Here is a 22,484-nt window from a genome sequence, read left to right as displayed (position 1 = left end):
CAAAACCACAACCCTCCCCCATCGCCTTGCCTCTCCCGCCATGCAGCTGTTGTGGTAGCCATGGGTGCGCAGACAATGGGGAAAGCACTGTCTCCCTTCCCTCAAGTCCTGACTAAAGGAAGGAACGCATGGTGGGAGCTCGGAGGGAAGAGGTAGATCCCAGCAGAGAAAGGGAGTGCTAAATGTGGCCAGATTGGAGCTTAGAATGCAGCTGTCTGTTCCTTCCCTCAGTCTCTAAGCAGCTGAAAGGGCGCCAAGGCCCGCTCATTTCTACTTGTCTCTAAGTTTTGCCAACCAACTCTAGTTGTGAATTGCCTTAATGAAAGCTCTTTCTTTTCCAGCTTAAATGGTTTACCAGGGAAAAGATGAGGTTTAAAATGCTCCGTAATCCCAACTTCGATTCATACCCTACCTCAACAGGCATTTGTCTTCCTCTTCATGTACTGCCACAAACATATCATATTTCATTCACTTAAAAGATTTAGACAATACCCATGGTCTTTCTTCAGAAACAAGAACTTTTTATTTAGTTAAAAGGAACACAGGGACATTTGAAGACCAGATAGTTACAAGTCTCTTGAGAAGGAGCCCCAAGAGTTGAAGAAACTAGAGAAGATAAGACAAGAAGAGCCGCAGTTCACTCTCTCAGGCAAATCCTCAACAGGAACACATGATCACTGATGCCCTCCAGCCCATGTTTACAGTAATTCATAATTTCTCTCCTTGGTAAAATATCCTTATGCTGTGCTTACCTCCACACTGATAGTGACCATGCACCTGGTCCCAACCGTGAGACCACTTTACCTGCTGATAGTGGCTGAACAGAGCTAGGGGAAAACCTTAGGCCTCCTTTGCAGCCATCTGCTTCTGGTGTTAATCCCCACCCCCAAACAACCATCTTTGTTTTGTGGGCAACGGAGGGACTAAATTGATTCCAGAACCCTCAGAGAGCTACTTGTGGTTATATAGGCAACATGTGAAGACATATGATTTATATTGTGTATGCCACTTTTGTTTTGTTCTAGACTGTTCTAGACTGTAATATTGTTGATACAGCTATTAACAAATTTATTATTACAAAATTCGTTGAACTTTAAACTAAAAATAACTGTAAGGCACAGTTATTTGTCTTGCACAATTGAAATTAGACAATTCTTGCCTCTACATAAAATATTTGAGTAAATTTACACCACGGTTAATGAAAAAGCTTCTTATTTCTGAAGAGATTTCCTAAACATTGTCTGACCCCAGAGCAGAGAAACTGAAAGAAGATGAACCATTTCTATAAAAGAAACTTCTTCTATGGTAATAGACCTATGTGTGTGTGGATTCAGTTGAAAACAGTGATACATTTCTTTAATCAAAACAACATGTATTGAAAAATGAAACACCATAAAAATAAATACTAGAACAGTCCATTTTTATCAAACACTTATGTAAAGGTAAAATACTTTTGCACACTGTAAATTTTAGTACAATTTACATTACATTAACTAGATTATGACTTATGAAAAGTGACAGAAACAAAAATAACTGCTTCCAATACATATACTTCTCTGATGTGTTAACAGCAATTTTATCTGCACAGTCCATTCCATTTACTTAAAGTCTGGGTGCATCCTTTAGTGAAATAAGCATGTCTCACTCCATTATTAGCACAGCATATTTTGTAAATGAAATAATAGACATATAAAAATTATTTTAATATTTGCCTCAAGGGGGAGCTTACAGTTCATCTTGCAGATCCTTTGAGATTTCAAGCCATTCCAAGCTAGTGTTCTGATGCCATTCCTGATGTAGATCCAGGATTAGAAAATCTTATTTTCTGTTTTGGAGCCAAGTCAGTGAATTATTATACTTCCATTCCGCTTTCTTTTCTGGTGCTTTTTGAAATCCACAGTGTGGACTGGGTTGGGCTAGTTTTTGTTCTTCCTTTACTGAAAAACATTAAGAAGAAGTTCAACGTCTGAGACTTTTTATTGAAATAGGCATGTTTTGGTCCAAATGGAGATATTTCAGACCCCTATTATAAAAGGGTCTTTCTTCTCTCACCACCAGCATATCTACAAAAAAGTCTAGATTATTCCAGTATGTGAAGATGGTAAACAGGTCATGTGAAATGATGAAAAAAATATAATTGATCTCTGTTTGACCCTTCTTAGTTTAGAATTCAGACACATTCAAACACATACACACGCAAATGTGTCTGACATAATACCAAAAAGTTTCATTATAATCACCCATAAATCTTCATTTTATTTGATCAGTGATTTTTGAAATTTTGCTTTTTGAATATTCTTCCATTCACATATGCTGTATTTGATGCTAAATCATCAAAATAGTGCTTTTGTCCTAAGTGTAAGGACCTTCCTAATCCCCTCCTCCCCTCGATTTTCCTGATCCCTGAAAGTTTGGTTTTGCTTCAGTCTCTGCAACCAATGTAGTTCAAAGTAGATTCAGGCCTTGATGACTTAATTCCTCGAGATCTGAGACTGAACTTCCCTCTTGTCAGATAAAGAATCCGAACCCACACTTCCAGCCCCCCATACAGGGCTGGCTGTCTTCTCACTCTCTTTCCATAAAATGGCCACTTCTCAGGCTCCTGCGTAAATGCCTGTTCCTGAGTTTATCTCCACAAATCGTCCTCTACCAAGCTACTCATCAAGATCTAGATTCCTGGGTCTCATTTCCTGAGAATGAACCCTCACCTGGATAACTTAACCACTTCTAGTTCCTGGACCTTGGGTCCTGCACTTCCTGCCTCCCACAGAGATTCCCCTCACGGGCATCTGCCCCCACACACCACAGGTAGCCCATTCCATCTACTCTCAGTCTACCAGAAGTGGCAGAACTCCTTCCAAGACAGAAAAGAACTCTTCCTAACAAGCCTGAGCAATACAATTCTATAATATTACTTAACCGACTTCAATTTAACTGCGGATTTCTTACTAATAAAATGTTATGCCCAAATTACATGTTTTGGAGATTTGCTTCCAGAAAAGTAAGACCAACCCATCTTTATCTACAAAGTCATCTAACATGAATGAAAAATAAATCAAGTAAAATTTATGAAAAACAAGAAATTTTTTCAAATGGCAGATAAAAGGCCATTAAGTTATTAATGTAATTTAAATTTTTGTGTAGCATTAGCATTTCATTTAAGAGTTACTACCAGTTAAGGAAACAAGTTATTATTTTGAACATGACATGGAATGATATAAACCATTATGTGTACCAGATTGGAATTTAAACTTTCTGCAAGGCACTCAGATGATAATGGAGTTGAGTCTTTGGTGAAGTTTCTCCTTGCTTTCCTGGAAGAAAGGAAAAGGGGACGATCTAAGAACGAATGAATTAAGCACTACAGCTAATTCCGGCATCTGGGGGTACTCAATTTTGGTTTATTTTCTCACTCTGAGATTTTCAAACAAGTGAAAACTCCTCAGATCTTCAAAGGTATAAAAACCTGGAAGACTTTCATATGAATAGAATCTCCACAATAATACACTATTTGGAAGAAGGAAAACAAACTTTAGAGAAACCTCAGTTACTGGAACTTCAGCAATTTTTATTTTAGAAATGACAATGTCTGCATAATATTTTTTAAATTGTTTTTTTCAAGATGAGTTGTTATTTACAGTTCTTCCTTAACAGTTTGCTGGATTAAGGGGAGATTTATATCACATCCTCTCTCTACTTCTCTGGTTTTCAAAATAACTAATCATCTTTCCATCTATAGTCTCCGGAATCAAGGGAAGAAATGAGATATTTACAATCATCTTTTTTCTGTACAAACTATTACAAATAACTTTTAACTGTGTTTCCCAGATATATTGGAAAACCCAGAGGACACAAAATGTAGTATTAATTTGCCAGGTTTTACTTATCATTATTCAAAATGTCTTATTTAAACAACTTGTACATCACACTTTGTGTCCTTTAAACAATTTATGTGAACAATTTAAAGTTTACATCTATTTAAAGTTTTTTTTTTTCTGGGGCATTTTTTACTTAGTGGATCTTTATGGTTTATTTCAGAAACAGATGAAGATGAACTCGAATCAAAAGAGAAATATGACTTTCATTTGCAGGTCTTTCCCTGATGAAGTCACTCAGTTTTTGTTTAAAACACTAAGAAAGGTCCCTGTTCGGGAACGAAAAAATAAAATAAAATAAAATACTGACAAAGATGGCTAGTTTATTCTGGCAAATATGTTCTCATTTAAACCCAATATCTTTTCCTTTCTCTTTTAATAATATTTATATTTCATATATTCATTTTTTAATTGATAAATTGACACACATGAAAAAATTTCACCTTTAACTCAAGAGTATGGTTAAACAGATATAAAAGAATACCCCCAAGAATCTTGCTATTAAGATATGTCATTTTGAAGGAAGCTACCTCCTAAAAGTGACCCAGTTTTACCATTGTACTTTATTTCTTATACTCAAAAGATCCTTTGGAAATAAACAACAACCTATGACTTAAAATGTTGAAAAGGTATTACAGAGTGTACCCAAAAATCAAGTCTTGCATACAACTTGGGGTCAAGATTGAAAGGTTTAGCATTAATGCTTATACGTAATAAGAGATAGTGAGGTAGAGTTACGTATGTGTCAGCTTAGAAGGATTCAAATTTCAGATCCACCACACACACTAGCTATGAGACCCAAGGCAAACTGGGTAACCCATCTAGGCCACCATCCTCTCAACTGAAAAATACAAACAAGAGTACCTACTTCATACGATTTGTGAATATTAAATGAGATAATTCATGAATCCTATAATCAAGGCCTATCTTATTAGATTGTATATAGTGGATTTGTACTGACAGATACGAAAATCAGAACTTTCTTAAGGCAAATTAAAAATATAATTTTATACTTTTTAAATGAGTTCTGGAAAACCTATATAAAAGTTTTCAAGTTGTCTCTACATATCTGAATTACTTACCTTTTATGCAGCATCTGGAAACAGCAGGTTCCAAAAGCGACCAGTATCAATAAAAGCAGTGGGATTGTTGGTATAACAACATAAATTAGATTGGGAATTATGCCTACAAAAGCAAAACAGTCTTAGTATAAAAAGATGGCTGAGGCAGAATTCTAACACTAAAATTATATAAACATTTTCCAAAACTTTAAGGTAAAATAGAATTATTATAAATAAATGAATTCTGAGAAAGTTTCTTCCCCAAATATTGAATAATCTAATGAAATAATATATTTGTTTGACAAAAATTAAAAACAAAAACTTACTTCACTGGTTGCCATGCTCCAATTTAATGACCATATATTTCTAAAACTATTATTAAGTCTGCAATTTAGATAGGGGCTAGTTTTCATGACATATTAATAATCTTAGCTATCTCACTTCATTAATCCTTCTCAGTTATTACTTCGAGAAACAAGCACTGATTATTAAAATAATTGTTGATTTATTGGTTATATAATTATCCTAGCCAATAAGGTCAATTCCATGATGATATGCAAGACTCTCTGGGATTAAATCAAAATATTAAACATTAGTAAATATTAACTAATGATACAGTCATAACCCATAGATGCAAGATTCCAGAAGCATAAAGACTTGATCTTAATTAAATTCTAAAATGAATCATTTTTTAATCCTGTTCCATCACACTTGATAACGTTAGGTATTCTTGGTAAAATAAAAAATTGCCACACTTAAGCCCCATACAGATTAAAATCTCCTTATTAAACATTTTTTCAAGGTCATAAGAGGGAAAATACTCCTCATGTAATTATTTACTAAAATTTTTAATTAGGTTTAGATGTTCTGACTGGTTTTAAAATCAGGCACCTGAAAAGTAAAAAGCACTAAGGTTTAATATCATGTCCATATAAGAAAAGCAAATTGAAAACTATACATTTCTCTAGGAAATCAAAAGCTGTCAGCATTACCAATCTAGATAATTCTAGTCAAAGTGGACCAGACTTAGATCAAACTAACCATTTAACTGCACATCCTCTCCTTTGTTAACAAAAGATGTATTAACTGAGATCTAGTGATGGGGTATTTGGGGGGTAAGTTGCTATGCTTTCACCTAATTTTGAGTCCCCAATACATGACTTCAAGGATTTTAAGGATTCAGGAAATATTTTCATTCCTTTTCCAAATACCATCATGATCCCTTATATATAATAGTCAAGAAAAAGAGAAAGTATTTCCTACTCTTCCATGGATTTTGGATCACCTGTGGAAAGACTCTGAGACTTTGGGTCTTTGGCTCAATCTTCACAAAGTAACTAGCATAAATCAAGATTTCTGCCTGGTGGTGACAGGACCATGCTAAAAGAGCACCCAACTAATACTAAGAGCAGCTTCTGATTGGGATTTACAATTCCAATCAGGGAATGTGTAATTTGCACTGGGATTCCATTGCTTTCTTTGGCGGAGAGTGCTGTGCTAGGGACAGCTGGGTTGAGAGCTGTTTGTATGCATTTTTTTCCCACCCTGTTCACCAGTGAGTGGTATCACCTCAATAGCCTGAAATCAGCCAAGGTGGGAGTACACATACCACAGGAATCTGCAAAGGATACAAATCAGGCTTTTTCTTTTATACCCACTCCCACATCAGCCACTCCTTAAACATTTACCAGCACACCACTGTTTGTGAGCCACTGAATGTGCCAATTTACATCATAATGCCTATGTGTTATGCAGAAGGTTCTAGGGAATCCAGGTTTCCAGGTGGATTACTTAGTTTATTACTAGATATGTCTACTTTAAGTGAACAATTAGGAAGGAAACAAAATAGATTCTTCTGTTCAAAAATTGCTTAGCTTTAGCAGTTCAAAAAGTAAATTTCCATAGGCCAAATTCAGTGCACCATGTCATCAAGCAACGTGAAAAGTTAGGGCCAGCATGAAGCAGAGTTTAAAATTATAGATTCTGCTCTTGATAGAGGGGTTAAAAACATGTGAATTCATTACCTGCTTCAGTAACAACCACATTTTGAGGGGTGTCTCCTGGTTGATTTGTAAAATAAGTCTTTTCTACAGGAGAAGTTGGGTTAATCTCTGTAAATAATAGGAACAGGCATCATACACAATGATAAAAAAGAGAAATACAAATGTAGATGAAAATAAAACTTTATAATAAAACAATGTAAACACCAGAGTTTTGATTTCTGAATAATTTACAGATAAAAATTATATCTTGAATTTATATTTACATGAAATTGTTCAACTGTGAAGTCATCATTTAATTATCTTTGAATAAAGTATCCACTTGGCGAATCTATTTTTTATTATTTTTTTTTCACTTGGTGACACTTTACAGCTCGGATCTCCTTGGTGAACCCTTGCAACCCCAAAACTGCATTTAGTAATCGGTGGCGTGTCTATACTGATGACAGCCTGGTACAGGTAATAATGACCAAACAGGTAGAAAGCAAGGCAAAGAGAAGCAGGAATTAGGAGTATAACAATGTGAGACACTAAGTGCAATTCAAAGACAAGTATAGATGACTTCTTCATTAATATCAGCATAATATTTAGGTTTCTCCTTGCAGTAATAATCATCAGATGACTGCACATGGATTGCATTTGGAATGGATGATTCAAGTAACAACGTTCAAAAGCCCGTTTCTGTCCTAGAAAAACAATGCCATACTTAAATGTGCTTTCCAGTAGTGTCTATTTCTTTAAAAAAAATAATAAAAAATTAAGGCTTGCAAGTCCTTTCTTTCCTTAGTTTTATGAGACAAGATCTCTTCAGTGGTTATACAATTAAAAAATGTCAAAATTTCTTACCATGATCTGGTATTGCTGTGCTGCCTATTTTTTTCCCTAGGGCACTATTTGGTAAATTAATAGTTCACTGAAAGTAAATTGAATTAATAAGAAAAAAACTTGTAACTTGTCTTCATTTTTTTCAAAAATATAATTCTATTTATGTTTGTCAATTGATGGAAGAGAAAAAATACATGCAGACTTTACATTAGTTTAGCATGTTAAATCATTTTTAATACCATGTTGGCTACTCTAATTTGGCCACATAGTCTTTCTTTATTGGAACTTTATCATAGACTATCCTGTAATAATTTTTATTATTCTTCTAAACATACTTCACCCTAACACTTCAATAGCCTCCTGTAGGTTTTAGATACAGTCCTACCCTACACTCATTTTTCTACAGAACTTAGGCACTCCATGCCAGTTGCTGCACAAATATTACAGATATTATGCAATTTATCAACATAGAACTGGCTGTTTTAAAACAATAACCTTAATAATCTTTAAATTGATGTAATTTCTGATTAATAGTATTTTAGAAACTTAACCCATATACACTATTTTTAATGTCTAAGAACAAGAGCACATAATGCAATTTTAATGAGTACAAAAATTAGATTCAGAAGTATCCCCATAAAAATGTCTTAAGATAACACTGATAGACACAAAGAATAGATATGTGACTCACAGAGCAATAACCAAAAATGGAGAAGAGAGTGAGAAAACCAATTAGTGAGTTATTCAGTTTCTTCACAACTATGTTAATTGTTTACCACTTCAGATATCATTAGTCATATTATTAGATGGTGTGTACAGGGGGCAGAAAGAGGAGACTAAGTTCAAACCACACAGCACTTCTGGTAGTTGGAGAATAAAGTTCAAAATAATTGGCGTTCTAATTCGTAAATTTTAATAAATCCCACTGCTTACTCCTCCAACCCCCTCACCACCAAAAACTAATTCTCCACTAAAAGGGCACTATCTAAGCAAGAAATTTAATCACACCAGCATTATTATTAAACAAAACACTAAGCTCAAGGAAGGTTAACAGATAGAAAATAAATATTTAAATTAAAATAAAGAAATAAATATTTAGAATATTTAGAATATCAGAAGAAAAAATTAAATATTTAAATTAAAGACTAAAAATTCTAACTACATTAATAAGACTATAAATATAGCTATATATTTATAACTATAAAACTGGACATGTGCATCAGAAACAAAAAATACATAAACGAATCTTATTCACAATGTAGAGATTATTTGAAGATTTAGGCAAAATATAGAAGATAAAGAAAAAATAATCTTTTATCTTAAATGCTCTTCCATGAATAATATGAACCCAGATTACCTACACAAAACAAGTAAAGAAGATTCTGGGCTTGACAGTGTCCTGAATAATTTGGTAAGTAGGAATTCAAAATAAAAATAAAATAAACAAATGTATGAAGGGCCAAATAGTTTCCCTAAAAGCTCAAAGAAAGGAGAAAGAAATATTAAAAATACTCCATAACATACTTTGTTTCATTCAATAGTTTCAAGTACATAGTATCACCAATTGAAAATATCAGAGGGTTTTAACTTTATATTTTTCCAAGAAAAAAAATAAAGACAAAGAACATAAGTGCCTAACAGATTTGGCTTTGCAAAGGCTTCTAAGAGGGTGATGATGGATTTAGGGCTTTAAAGAATAAACTCACCGGCGATACAGAAAGCTGGCTAATATACTGAAGAGCAGGATAAATATAAGAGAAGGGTAAATCTAATTCAAATAATCCCTTGTGCTTTAATGTCTTACAAGAAAGGAATCACGTAATTTCAAGAGAATAATGGAAATAGCAGTACTTGATTATAATTGCCTTCCATGAACACATTATGAGGTCAAGTAGATAGCCCCTCAGAAGACTTAAAATGACATTTCCCAACACTGAGGAGGAGAAAAACATCAAAAAAAAAAAAAAAAAAAAAAACTCTCAAAGCCTAAGTGTCCAGTTTGACTTTATTAGGTGATTAAAAAAATTAGTTTACAGAATTTTGAGTAGTCTCTACTTTTGGTCAAATATTAATTTAGTGGAGCTGTCCTCTTCAAAGTGATTCAAATTTACTATGTCCACAGGAAACCCCACCAGCGTAGCTCAGGTCAATGCAATCTTGCCATGTTGCACATGGCAAGAAATTGGAAATTTCAAACAAAAGCTATCTAAGGGGGCAGAGTCCAAAGAATGACAAAAAAGGAATACCATGGCAAATGCCCCTACTTTTTTTCCACTGTGGCTCGGTGAGCTAGAATCAGTCTGACTTCCATTGAGGAGCACATGTGAAGCAGCAATGCCAACACATGAGAAGCTAATGTTCCAGGAGGAAGTCACTTTGTTCCCTTAAATGCATCGGATAATCATCCAACGATCTGTCGCTCACATGTGTAAATCTCTAGGCGCTTTGGTGACTTATACCTACTTCACACACGTTACACTTGATATTAAAATATTTTAAAATAGATATTTATTCTTTGTAAAAATCTGTTTACAAAAACACAACTTGACCTTAACGTTAGACATGCTATTTTCTCTTAAAGACACATCTCCAGATGGGTTCTAGTTACCCCCTTCTGCTTCACTGATTGGGCAGTTTGCTCTATAACATAAAGTATATTTCAAGACACCGAGCGCTATGACAAGCTGCAAATAAAGTCCAGGTTTCACAGCAGAGAAACACAGAAACACAAAGAGCCATAGGCAGCGAAGCCTAAATAGAAATAGTGAAGATCAAAACTATTAGCAAATATGCACAAAATCTGCTATACCTATTTATGGTATTTCCTACCTGGTTCGTACTTGCAGATGTAATTGTGCTTCATGTTGCACCTGTCATCATTCCACTGGTAAAGGTAGGGACCCCCAAGGCCTGGGTTGGCCGTTGGCTGATGATACATCACCACACACTTTTCACTTCCACAGGAAGGTTCATCGGTATACCAGTTTCTGTAAACAGAGCAACGGGAACACCTCCAAGTGATTTCACCCATTCTTTTCTTTTTGTTTTGCTTTTTGTTGCAAGGTTTTATTTAAATTCCAGTTAGTGAACATAGAGTGTAATACCAGTTTCAGGGGTAGAATTTAGTGATTCATCCCTACCATATAATACCCCGTGCTCATGACAACAAGGGCCCTCCTTACTCCCCATCACCCAACTGGCCTCTTCTATTCGGATACCCTCTACACGTGAACAGAAATCTCCCTTCTCCGTTTTGCGCCCCCCAGAGAACGTCCAACTCTGCAGGATCCCTACTCACCGGTACTGGGAACTGCTTCCATCAGACCACTGGTAGAGGTCTGGGCAAGCACCAGGTATTTGCCCCTCTCCGTTTCGCCAAAGCCCTATCCAGAAATCACCATCAGAAATCCCCGTTCCTGGTTTTGTCAGGTTTTGCAACATACTTTCTATTAGCTTCTGTTCTGCTTCATTCTCCAGGCTGAGAAGGGCTCCCCCCTCACTCTCACAAGCCAGGCGTGCCTCCTGGAAGCTCACTCGGCTGGACAGTTCATGAAAGTAGGCCATTTTGTAGCAGGGATGCTTGAGGTCAGCAAAACACACCTTTTGGCCTGCAAAAAAGATGTTACGCATTGATTATCTGAACTATATTCATAATGCTACTATGATTTAAGATTAAAGAACCAACTGATACAGGATACACTCTCCCAAGACTGATTCTTCCATTGAATCATTTTCTAAGGTTTATTTTTTAAATTATTAAAAATTTCAATTTATAAAAGCAAATCGATTCCCTAGTAAACTTGTAATACGAACTTTGAGACACCGTACTTCAAGAAAATTTTTGTTAAGGGAATTCATGCTTCTTCTGGCTTAGATACAAACTAATTACCACAGCAAATGAAAGTAGCTAGAGAAATTTCAGGTATATAGAGCAAAGAGAGCTAAAAGGTCAAAATTATGAAAGAAAAATAATTCATAAAATAATTTAATTTTTAAAAAACAAGTACAGTAAAAAAAACAATGTATAGAAGGTATCATGAAAAAGATATAAGGTGGCAAATTTAAGGTGTAAATATTTGCTTTTATTGTATATACATGAAAGCAAATACATTAAAATTGGAAGTTAATAGAGGCCAGAATGAAGTTAATTCTAGTAATAACTTGTTAATAAAACACTGCATTAGAAGTGACAGGATAGATTGCTAGAGTACTCTAGAGCAATCTTTGAAAAAATTCTCATTGCCAATTCTCTGAATATTTTCTGGTTTTATAGGACATGCTGTGTGTGAGCTCCAGTTGCTCAGCCAATGACTTCTCTGTTTTTACACAGACATCTCAGATGAGTTATAAACTCCAAATAAGGGATGCCTAGGTGAAGGTTCAGTCGGTTAAGCATCTGCCTTCAGCTCAGGTCATGATCCCAGGGTCCTGGGATCAAGTCCCACATCAAGCTCCTTGCTCAATGGGGAGTCTGCTTCTCCCTCTGCCTGCCATTCCCCCTGCTTGTGCTCTCTCTCTCTCTCTCTGACAAATAAGTAAATAAACTCCAAATAAAATTTCCCAAATTTAAACTTAAGATTTTATCTATTTGAGAGAGAGAGAGAGAGAATGGGAGAAAGTGAGTGCACATGAACGGTGCGGGGGGGGGGGGGGGGGGCAGAAGGGGAGGGGAAGGGAGGAGGGGACTCCAAAACCTATGTGTGTGGGTCATGCTGGATCTCACAACCCTGAGATCACAACCCCAGCAGAAACCAAGAGTTGGACGTTCAACCAACTGAGCCACCCAGGCGCCCCTGAACTTAGAGAATCAAATACTTAAACAAATAAACAAAAAAGAAATGCATTTTAAATGTGAAACAAACATATCAGATAATAAAAGGAGCTATTAAAATCTCATCAATTGCTAATTATTGTCAATCTCTGATAACTTGGATAGAGATCAGGGTAAACTGAAATTTGGCCAAAATTGTCTTTCAAAAACAGTTAAATCATTAGCTAAAAACAAGTTAGGTGACATATATGAGAACAAATAATTTTTCAGCTTTAGAGTCTCCATTTATGTATTAAATGAAGCCATATTAAATAAAATGACTTCTTCAGATTTAACCTAAAAAATGCCCTATAAAATAGTTGAAATCATTTCTTTTATGAGTCTGAAAGTGGTAACACTGCATTTCTTTTCAACTTTCCCTAAATTAGGAGCACCTGGGTGGTTCAGTCAGGTGAGCATCTGACTCTTGATTTACTTCCGCCCCCTTATACCACCAGACAAGTGTGCCAAATCATAGAGATGAGCTCCAGAACGCCATCCTGTTTTGTTTTTCATTAGTTTCTTTGGTTCACTTCTGATCTCTGCTGTCAACTGTAAAAACTGCCATGCATCCCTCTCTGTCACCATTTCTTATTCCCAACCTGCTGCCCACAGCCTCTATTACTTTCTTCGCCTTTTTCCGATTTCAGTTTAGATTTGGCCTCAGAAAATAGACCACCAAATATTTTATGTAAAATTAAGTCAAATTACTTTATGCTAAGAAATTAAGGCAGAGGTCTACTGCTTTCTTAAGATTTGTCTGCATGAACGTTATTCTTGTTGGGACTGAAGGTTTTTTCAGCAGGTATTTAATTTTGTAGCTGATGGAGAAAATTTGTCAGTAGTGGAGGAAGGGGAGTGTTATTGTACTTAAACACTGGCTAAAAAATACAGCATTCAAGCTTTGTACTCTTAATTACAGTACATCACACTGAGTCAACATCAGTATCACATCCAATCTCCCTCAGAATCAGCAATTAATGACCTATGGTGACCCTCAGAGTCAGGAGGGCGCCGAAATCAGGAGGCCATTAACCTCACCACAGTGTTTGAGTGATAGGCATTCAATATCGTGGCTCAAGCTGAGAACAGCCATCTAATAAAATAGTTGCAGCAATGCAAGCAAGCCAGCCAGTTGTCCTCTCTGTCTCATTAACTGTGATCTGGACCCAGGAGCAACACACTGAATAATATGAACAACTTAACGGACTGCCCCAACTAATTGTTAATGAAAAATAAAACGTTAGTATGAATGACCACAGGAACATGGAATTAAAGAGACTTCAAGAGGACAAATCAGTATGAAATAAATCATCCTTGAGAGATAATCATGGAAGTCCCAGTGGCTGATTCTAATACAATTATTTATTTTAATTTCTCCTAAATTATTATTGGATTTTGTGATGACTTCATTGTCTAAAATGGTTGTTCCTGATAATATTCTAAAAATGCCATTAAGCACAGTGAGTTCTGTGCCTGCATTTTTTTTAAAGATTTTATTTATTTATTTGACAGAGAGAGACATAGAGAGGGAACACAAGCAGGGGGAGTGGGAGAGGGAGAAGCAGGCTTCCCTGCGGAGCAGGGAGCCCTATGTGGGGCTCGATCCCAGGACCTTGGGATCATGACCTGAGCTGAAGGCAGATGCTTAACGACTGAGCCCCCCAGGCACCCCTGTGCCTGCATTTTTAACACAAGCTATTTCCATTTTCTTCTTCTACAGCCTTTACATATTTCTAAGTCTCAAAATATATCTCAACTGCATTCCCTTGAGTCTTCAACTTGCTCAATTTTTCACTCCAAGAACTCTCAGACTTGGATTTGACTCCAGCACTTCTGAAATATTAAACTTGTCCAACAAGATTGTTTTGCAAGATGTCAAAAGGGAGCCAAATTCTTTTAAAAATTAGCCAGAAGCTTGAATGAGTAAAAATTATTTATGTACCAAGGCCAGCACTCATTCAGAGGGTGCCTACGTATGACTTAGATGCAAAAAGTCTCTGCTCATTCTCTTTGATGAGTTAAAAAATAAACACCACACAGATCGCTTTATGGTGAGGATACCGAATTGATGACAGGAATTAACTCATTTATAAAATTAAGATAGCATTTTGAATGAAATGCTTAAGAGAACTTTAGTGTAATATGGACATTCCTAACACTGCTATGTGAGTCTACAGAGAAATAATACTAATAAGAGAAAAACCTAAGGCAGGGATTCTATTTAAAGTAATTACTAATAGTGGGTGAGGCCTAGATGCTAGCTAGCTGGCCATGGCACTGTGACAGGCATTCCCTCTTGGCTGTGATGATGGAGTGGTCCAGGGTCATGGGTGAGGGGGTAGAGACCGGTCTCTAGTATAGTAGAGACACTATAGAATAGTGGCCAAATACCACCAGAACAGGTAGATATTCACTCCAAAGTATTCGCTGAATATCAGCTGTGTCCTCAGATTTTGCACTGAAAAGTCACTGGCGGTTCAGATCTAGCAAGGCTGTTTTCTGAAAATTACAGATATGTGGCCCAGTTTTTATTACCATTCATATATAATCAGTTAAAGCTGACACTGTGGATTTCTTGACATCCACTTCTGTTTCACTACCAGCTACCGCCTTATTGTGCAAATGTGGTCCAAGCTGTAGCAAAATCAAGCAAAAAGAGCTGCTGAACACTCACCACCATTTCAGCTGATCGCATTTGGCCGAAATGGCAGGGGAACTCCAACAGCTGGGAAACAAATGTTGCCCTAATTCCCAGAAAAGTTCCATTAATACAGATCTGGAAGCCGCTTTTCCCACTTCTGTAGAGGCTAATCTTCCTAGAGAAACATTATGATTACCTCTCTTCTCATTCTGTGAGATCACATGGGGAATTGCTTTTTCTCTGATCTTTAAATGTTTCATTCAGATAAAATCTTCCATTGACTATTTTGAACAATAGGAATTCAAATCTTCCCCCTACTACATCTATTTCCATCTTCCTTCTACCAACCATAAAATATTTAGATGAATATTCAGATAACCAAGGAACAGTGTTTATTACAGTAAAGGAACCTTGATACTAACAATTTATTAAATGTCACCTAGGATTTCCACCTCGGATTCTACACCTATTAAATTTATACACAGACGCATACAGAACTACATACGTACACATGCACTTTTAGAGATAATTCTCAGTACTGCCTACTAAAAATAAACATTCCTATCACTGTCACCGCTAAGATTCTGCTATTCTACTATTCCCATGAATAGATGGTTTTGTGTTTTGTCTTAGTCATGAAAATTTAGTCCTTTAGAGCTAAATATTGGCAGTAAATACTTTTGGCATTGATATAAAAGTGAGGCCAAACTCAAAAAGTTATGGCAGTTTACTTTTTTCTTCCTGAATAGAAAGGATCTATGATTCAGTTTTATTTTGCTTATATTTATTAACTTTCTGACAGTTGAGTCCTCTGTTAGTAAAGTAATAAGATTTTCCTTATACCTTGCACTATAATCATATATTATCAATATTGAATATTGAATTTATATCATGATTTTCAAATAAAAGCATAGAAAATATTTTATGAATTTCTATGGTTCAATCATGATCTACTTTTAGTTACAAAAAGAAAAAAAAAAGTTGCACAAAAGAGAATCTACATGATAAGTCTTCCCCAAACCTGACTAACTGAACTTCGGACATTTTACCAGAATCCCAGAAAATAATTTGTTTCTCATAATTCTTTCTTACTCTCTCCCAAATCACATTGCTAAATAGGTTGATCCAACATTATATGCTGTGACATGATCTCTGATAGCAATGCCAACACTTTTGAACTAAAAAGAAATTCTTTCAGTGTTCTCCTTACAGTGTTCAGTAGTGCACCAACTTCTTAAGAATGATTTTTCATAAAAAAAAGTTTTGTTATAATAAACTTCCATTTTTGTAGCAGAGATTTTATAGTGCAATTAAATGCATAATGCGTTAGTACGAGTGTGCTGGAATCTATTTTCTTGCATTGATAAACAAACTCAAAACTGTAGTCCTGGCTCATTTTGTGGATGGTGGGGGCAGCTGGGAGTCCTACCTCTCCCCACTGGGACTTACCACAAGCTTTGAGAAGGGAATGGAATGCATTTTTTTAAATTTGCATATTTAAAATTGGGATCTAAAAAACAAATGGTAAACCAAGTGACTGTGTGACTCAAAAGTTAAAGCATTCAATCAAAAAGAACTGGCTTTGAATCCCAAAGCTATAATGTACTGTGGGTACGCTGGGGAACATTACTTAAACTTTCCCGGTTTTCTCACCTGAAAAGGAGTTTTAAAGAAGTACTGATAAGAATAATAGGCAGACATCTATGAATAGTTTAGCATGGAGAGTCTCACTGCTAGCATAATCCATACCTTTGGGCAAATTAGGAAAAGATGCTCTCCTGGTGATATAGGCTATTCCCCTAGAAAAAGTTGTGTTTTCCTCTAGGTGGCCTCAGTTCCAGGCACAGGGCCTGCACACTGAGCTCCCTCGCAGCTTCTTGGCATGAACTCCCTGTGCATGACCCAGTCTGCACAAATCTGTTCAAACCCCTTCACCCTCCAACAGTCCTGTGCTGTAGGTCACATCATGTAGCTCCCATCCTATTTTAAAAAGTTAGGTAGTTTGCCAGATTCACATAATAAGTGAATAAGTCAGGGTTTAGAAGCAGGCAGTCTCTCTAGCCCCACAGTCCATGCCTTTACCCAGATGTCTATGCTGCCCCGTAGACAAATGTAGTATTTTTTCTAAAGCAAAATATTTCATGAAATAAAGAGATTGATGGATATATACACTATTCATGTTTTCTATCTTATAATTATTAGCATTGATCTGTTACTGATTAGCATCGCTGATATGTGGAAGGGCTTGTGCATTGAGAGTTTGTTTTTCTAAGCAGATTGTGGATTTTCTATTACTGAACATTTAGACACAAGATTAATATTGCAACATCTATCTCAGATTCTCAAACCATATCTAGCCTTAAGTATTTTTTTCATCTAGCCCTTTCATTTTCTAAATAAAGCAAAGCCCAAAGAATTTTTCCCAATTACCAGGAGTGCAACTGGAGTCAAGTTGTCAGGCCTGTTATATTACCAGTAATATGTTACAAGAGTGAAAGAAACAATCTCGCCTGCCAATTGTGTACATCCATCCACCTGTATGCCAAGTGCCCAGCACAGAAATCTGTTACAAAAGTGAAAACTGTTAGTGAGAACATCAGCTGGATTTCCACTCTGGACCCCTTAATACAATACCATCTCTTTTTTAACATTAATGTAATAGATATTGACAGCCTCAGGAAAAGGAGTTCTAAAAACAAAACTATAAAATGATGAAAAATAGCAGTTAAGGAGTAATGGCTATGATAGATGTGTAATTTATTAAATGACTAGTAATAAGATTAATTTGTCCCTTTCCTGCCCAAGAGATACTTAAGGTAATTGCATCTTTGAAAATTGCACTGTCATCACTTTATGCTTTTGATGATGTCATGGAATAGTACCACAGGATGGGATATGCTCAGCAGATTTTTTTCTATCTCCCTTGGTATTACAATAATCTCTAGGCTACTGGTCACCACACATGGATTTGCATAATTCTGTGGCATCTGCACAACAAAAGAGATGTGTCTAAATCTCCCAGTCTTCTAAATAAAATGCAGGCCAATTTGAATGAGTTCAAATTAATACATATTAAAGATTTCTGCAGAAATTTGGAGGGACCATGAAATACACTTAATGCCCTTTTGCTGCCTAACAGGTTGTGAATCACTGCTGTGTACACTAAAAAGAAAAAGCAAGACTAAAAAGCATCACACACACACACATTACTTCAAAACACTTCAAATGTTTAAAAATACCCACATGCTCTTCAGAACTTAGAAACCTGAATTTTGAACACTTTTTTTTTTTAAGATTTATTTATTTATTTAAGAGAGGGAATGGGGGGTGGGGAGAGCAGAGGGAGAGAATCTCAAGCAGGCTCCCCGCCCAGCATGCAGTCTGGCATGGGGTTTGATCCCATGACCCTGAGAAACCTGAGCTGAAACCAAGTTGGAGGCCTAACCAGCTGAGCCACCCAGGCACCCCTGAACCCTTCTTTTTCATACATATCCATGTCCCTATAAGTAAAATCCTCTTATTTTTGTCCTAAAGATGTCATTATCTACCAGTCAAGTCACAGAATTAAATGATTGTACTCCCCACAAATATTCTCTACATATCTGTGTTCAGCAACAAATCGGTACAAATCTAAAATCCTAAAAGTACTTCCCAACTTTGACTCATAAATTCATTACTCTTTCATTACTGTAATTCATTAAATTACACTCATGGTTATATATTTTATTACATATTCATGCATCAAAATAAGCATGACCACTAACCTGTAAAACTACTTTCCTATTACTGCTAGATGTTATTCACTCGTATGGGGCAGATTATGATGAAGTTTGAAAGGTTATTTCTTGTTAAAATATTTTTATTTCATTTACAAATAATGCTATCAGCTTTTAAAACAGTGAAGTATTTAAAAGTATTGGAAAGTATCTTACTGAATATTTTAAAGTACTAAAATGAAGAAAATTTCTATAAAGGATTATTTTGTGAGTTCCTGTCTTTTTTCTGGGGAAAGTATTTATTTTGGTACACTACATAGAAATTACAAAGAGCTGTACTGATATTTAACAAAAACAGAAAATGCATTCCATATGTTATAAGTATGTTCCTAATAACAGCCCCAAAGAGCTTGTTTCATTTGATAGACACTCGAGTAGAATTTTGGTCCCCAGTGGCAGGTAAAAGTTGATGTACCACTCAGAACTTAATACTGGATCAGGCAGACATTAGACCTACTACTTCCAACATGTCATGTTTTAGACCATCTGTACTCATGCTATTGTGGCTAAAATATATTTTTTTAAATTGTCTTCAAAGCATAAAGTCACAAACTTATAAGGGTCAAATTTTAATGTGAATTTTTATGGCCAAAGGCAATTAAATTATTCATAAGAAAAACATAACTAAGTAATTGTTTTGATATCAAGTAAACATCATCATTTATGCTAAATCAAATAGATCATGTTCAATTAATTAGAAATTTTCCAGATGTCACCTACAAGATGCCTATAAATACTTCACAGGAAAACACAAAAGATTTGCAACAATTTTTGCAATAATGGAACACAAAATAAACTTTTCATCAACACTATTTTAAGTTGTTTTTACTTTATATATTTTTTCTTCTCCCTTGCAAAGTTTATAGCATACAAACAAGAATATACCAAAAGGATACTATTTAAGGCAATGAAATGTTTCTATGTATTTAAAACACACCATATGCTAAAAGCCTGATCTCTGCTGCTCATTCATTTGTAAGAGTAATTCTCATAGACACAAAGGCAGTCAAATATGCAATTTACACATTCAGATCTATATAGTGAACTTTTTCTTCAAAGATAAATTAGGGGGAAAGAGATCTAATGTATGGCTCCTGTAACATCCTTACTTGGTACTGTAAAGTTTTCATTTTATCAATATAAAGAGCCTGATTTTCTCTCCCTGCCTCCCAAATGTAAGCAGCATGCATGTCCAAATAACAGTTCACAGTGTATTTAATTCCAGTATCTCCAGAGGGCCAAAAAAGTCAGCGGTGAGTGATTGATAACTAGACACTGAAGAATTATATTCTTAAGATGTAGGAGATCACATATTGCTGAGGGGGAGATCAGCAACAATTAAGCTTAATATGCCAGTTTCTAAAGGTCTGGCTTCACTACCAATTAAGTTGATGTCATCTGTCATCTATCCCTACCTTTAGTGACACCTGTTATACAGATGAACAGAATGTGAAAAGGATTTTGTGCTTTTTACATTAAAAAAAAGTCCACACTTAAAACACAGTCCCACATACATTCAACAAATATTTATTGCAACACTTTAATTAGCATTGCAAGAAATTACAATAGGGATAGTTATGCTCAATTTTCATGTAAGGCACTATTCATTCATCCTAAGTTTTTGAGAATCTTCCTGGTTTTTTTTTTTTTAAGAGACCTTCCCAAAAAGTAAGGAGGGTGAATGCGATATAAATTGCTCAACAATAGAACAGTGCAAGTGGAAGAAAAAGAAAAATCAGAGCGAATGCTTGGAAGCTTGCCAATTCCGATCCATTTTCCTTGCACTGACTCGACCCACCTAATTGGGCACCTACTGTGTGCACGAACCTGTTTTCATTACCATGTACACCCCAGCCCAACTCGACCGGTCTTCCTTTTCTGAAAAGTCCCCAACTTGGAATAAGGTGGGCAAAGGAAAGGTGTCTACACACAATGACCAGTAAGTCCCCTGTTCTTTGTCAGTCCTCCCTGAGAACAAAGGCTGCATACATGCCCAGGAGACTGTGAGCGACCCACAGCGAGCAGGTCTGGCCTCGGAAACCATCCGAGTGAACACGGTGCGAGGACTGAAGTCAAGCCAGTCCAACAGGGGGTGGCATTTCTGCGGTTCTTATGGCTTTGGGTTTCCTCTGCCCGCTCCATGGTACCCCACCCCTTTGCAGGTGCCAAGCCCTGCCCTGTGGCCAACTCCCTTACAAAGAAAGTGAAAATTACTCTTGGAAAACGCTGTAACAGAGCTCGCTTCGCAGCTACTGAAACAGGCACTTCCAAAAAATTTAAACTTTTCTCTGCGCGTGTTTTTTGGGGGCGGGGAAGAAAGCAAACCGCAATCTATTCCCCTTCCCCGCCATGCCCCCGGCTCCTCCCCGCCCCCTACCCCGCACAGGTTTCCCACCTCCCGGAGAGCCTTGACCCCAGAACAGGCAGCCCCGCACCGCCCTCGTCCGCGCACCCCGCGGTGCCCTCTCCTGGCTCGTCCGCTTGTCAGGCAGCCCCCTGACTCACCGCTGACCACCCGGCGGCAGAAAACTCCGTGGCCGCAGAGCAGCGCGGCTCCCAGCAGCAGTGAGACCACGCGGCTCATCGTGGCGCGGCCACAGCAGCAGGTGTGCGTGGAGCGAAGAAGACCTCTGCCCGCCGCGCAGGCGGAGCTCTAACCTTTGAGCCTCCCTGCCTCCCCGCAGGACCCTACTCCCGCCCAAGCCCAGCTGGCCGACCCCCTGCACTCATCGCCTTTGGCCGGACCTGGGGCCGGGCGCGCCCTTGCTGCGCGCGGGTGTGCTAGGCTAGAGTGCACCACCCGGCTGGTGCGCGTTGAAGGAGAGGAAAGAAGTTAGAGGGCCCCGTGTCTGCCCGGGGGGTGAAACAGGAGCCCCGGGTTGGACCCCACCCGACCCCTTTGCTCCTCTCCAGGGCCTCTGGCTAGCGAGGGGCTGAGACCCTGTGCCTAGTCCCGGTTCTCAAGGCGGTGGCAGCAACAACAGCAGCTCTGTGCTAAAAGCGCGCTTATATACCCGCATCCCGAGGTTCCGGCCCCTCGCTAGCGATAATTTTTAACTACTTCATCTCTCCCGCTATGCGGAGCATTCCGGCCCCTCCCCTAAAAACTGGAGCCGCTTTGAAAAGAGTGCAGTCAGCAGCCCCACCTCCTCCCCTCCGCTTCTCCTGGCCCCTTCTCCTTTGGCTAACAGACCCGATACTCACTTGTGTAAAATGTGACAGCTTTGCTATTAAACTCTGGCAAAAGTTGGATCCATTTGGTTTTCTCAAAGATTAATGTCCACGGGGATGCCAAGTTGTGGGGCCTCTTTTTGTGCTAAATTGCTTGATCATATGTATTGCTAGATGCAGGGCACTAGCCACTATTCAAGATGGATTGGCGAAGTGGGAGCCAAAATCTGCTCAGTGAATTATATGATGTGGCAGGTTTTTTCCCCCCTAGGTTCTGCAAATAGATTACTTCCAAGCAGGTTGTTTGACTAAATTGCCACAG

General features: G+C 37.3%; 1 protein-coding gene across 2 annotated transcripts; it reads right to left on the bottom strand.

The window, feature by feature from the left end:
• Positions 1-507: 507 nt before the first annotated feature.
• Positions 508-21,955, bottom strand: CHODL (chondrolectin). Of its 2 annotated transcripts, XM_027582958.2 has the most exons (7): positions 21,497-21,955; positions 11,060-11,369; positions 10,591-10,748; positions 6,961-7,047; positions 4,958-5,060; positions 3,236-3,314; positions 508-1,937 (listed from the first exon to the last, which is right to left on the bottom strand). In XM_027582958.2, exons 1-7 carry the CDS (start codon positions 21,573-21,575, stop codon positions 1,935-1,937), a joined length of 819 nt encoding a protein of 272 aa, XP_027438759.1. In that variant the 5' UTR covers positions 21,576-21,955; the 3' UTR covers positions 508-1,934. The 2 variants fall into 2 exon arrangements, with proteins under 2 accessions (XP_027438759.1, XP_027438758.1); XM_027582957.1 differs by lacking the exon at positions 3,236-3,314.
• Between the last annotated feature and the right edge of the window lie 529 nt (positions 21,956-22,484).

The sequence above is a fragment of the Zalophus californianus genome, chromosome 1 (genome assembly GCF_009762305.2).
Source record: "Zalophus californianus isolate mZalCal1 chromosome 1, mZalCal1.pri.v2, whole genome shotgun sequence".
NCBI classification, from domain to species: domain Eukaryota; kingdom Metazoa; phylum Chordata; class Mammalia; order Carnivora; family Otariidae; genus Zalophus; species Zalophus californianus.
The sequence above is the reverse complement of the archived record's forward strand: the minus strand, read 5'-3'. Positions and strand labels throughout refer to the sequence as shown.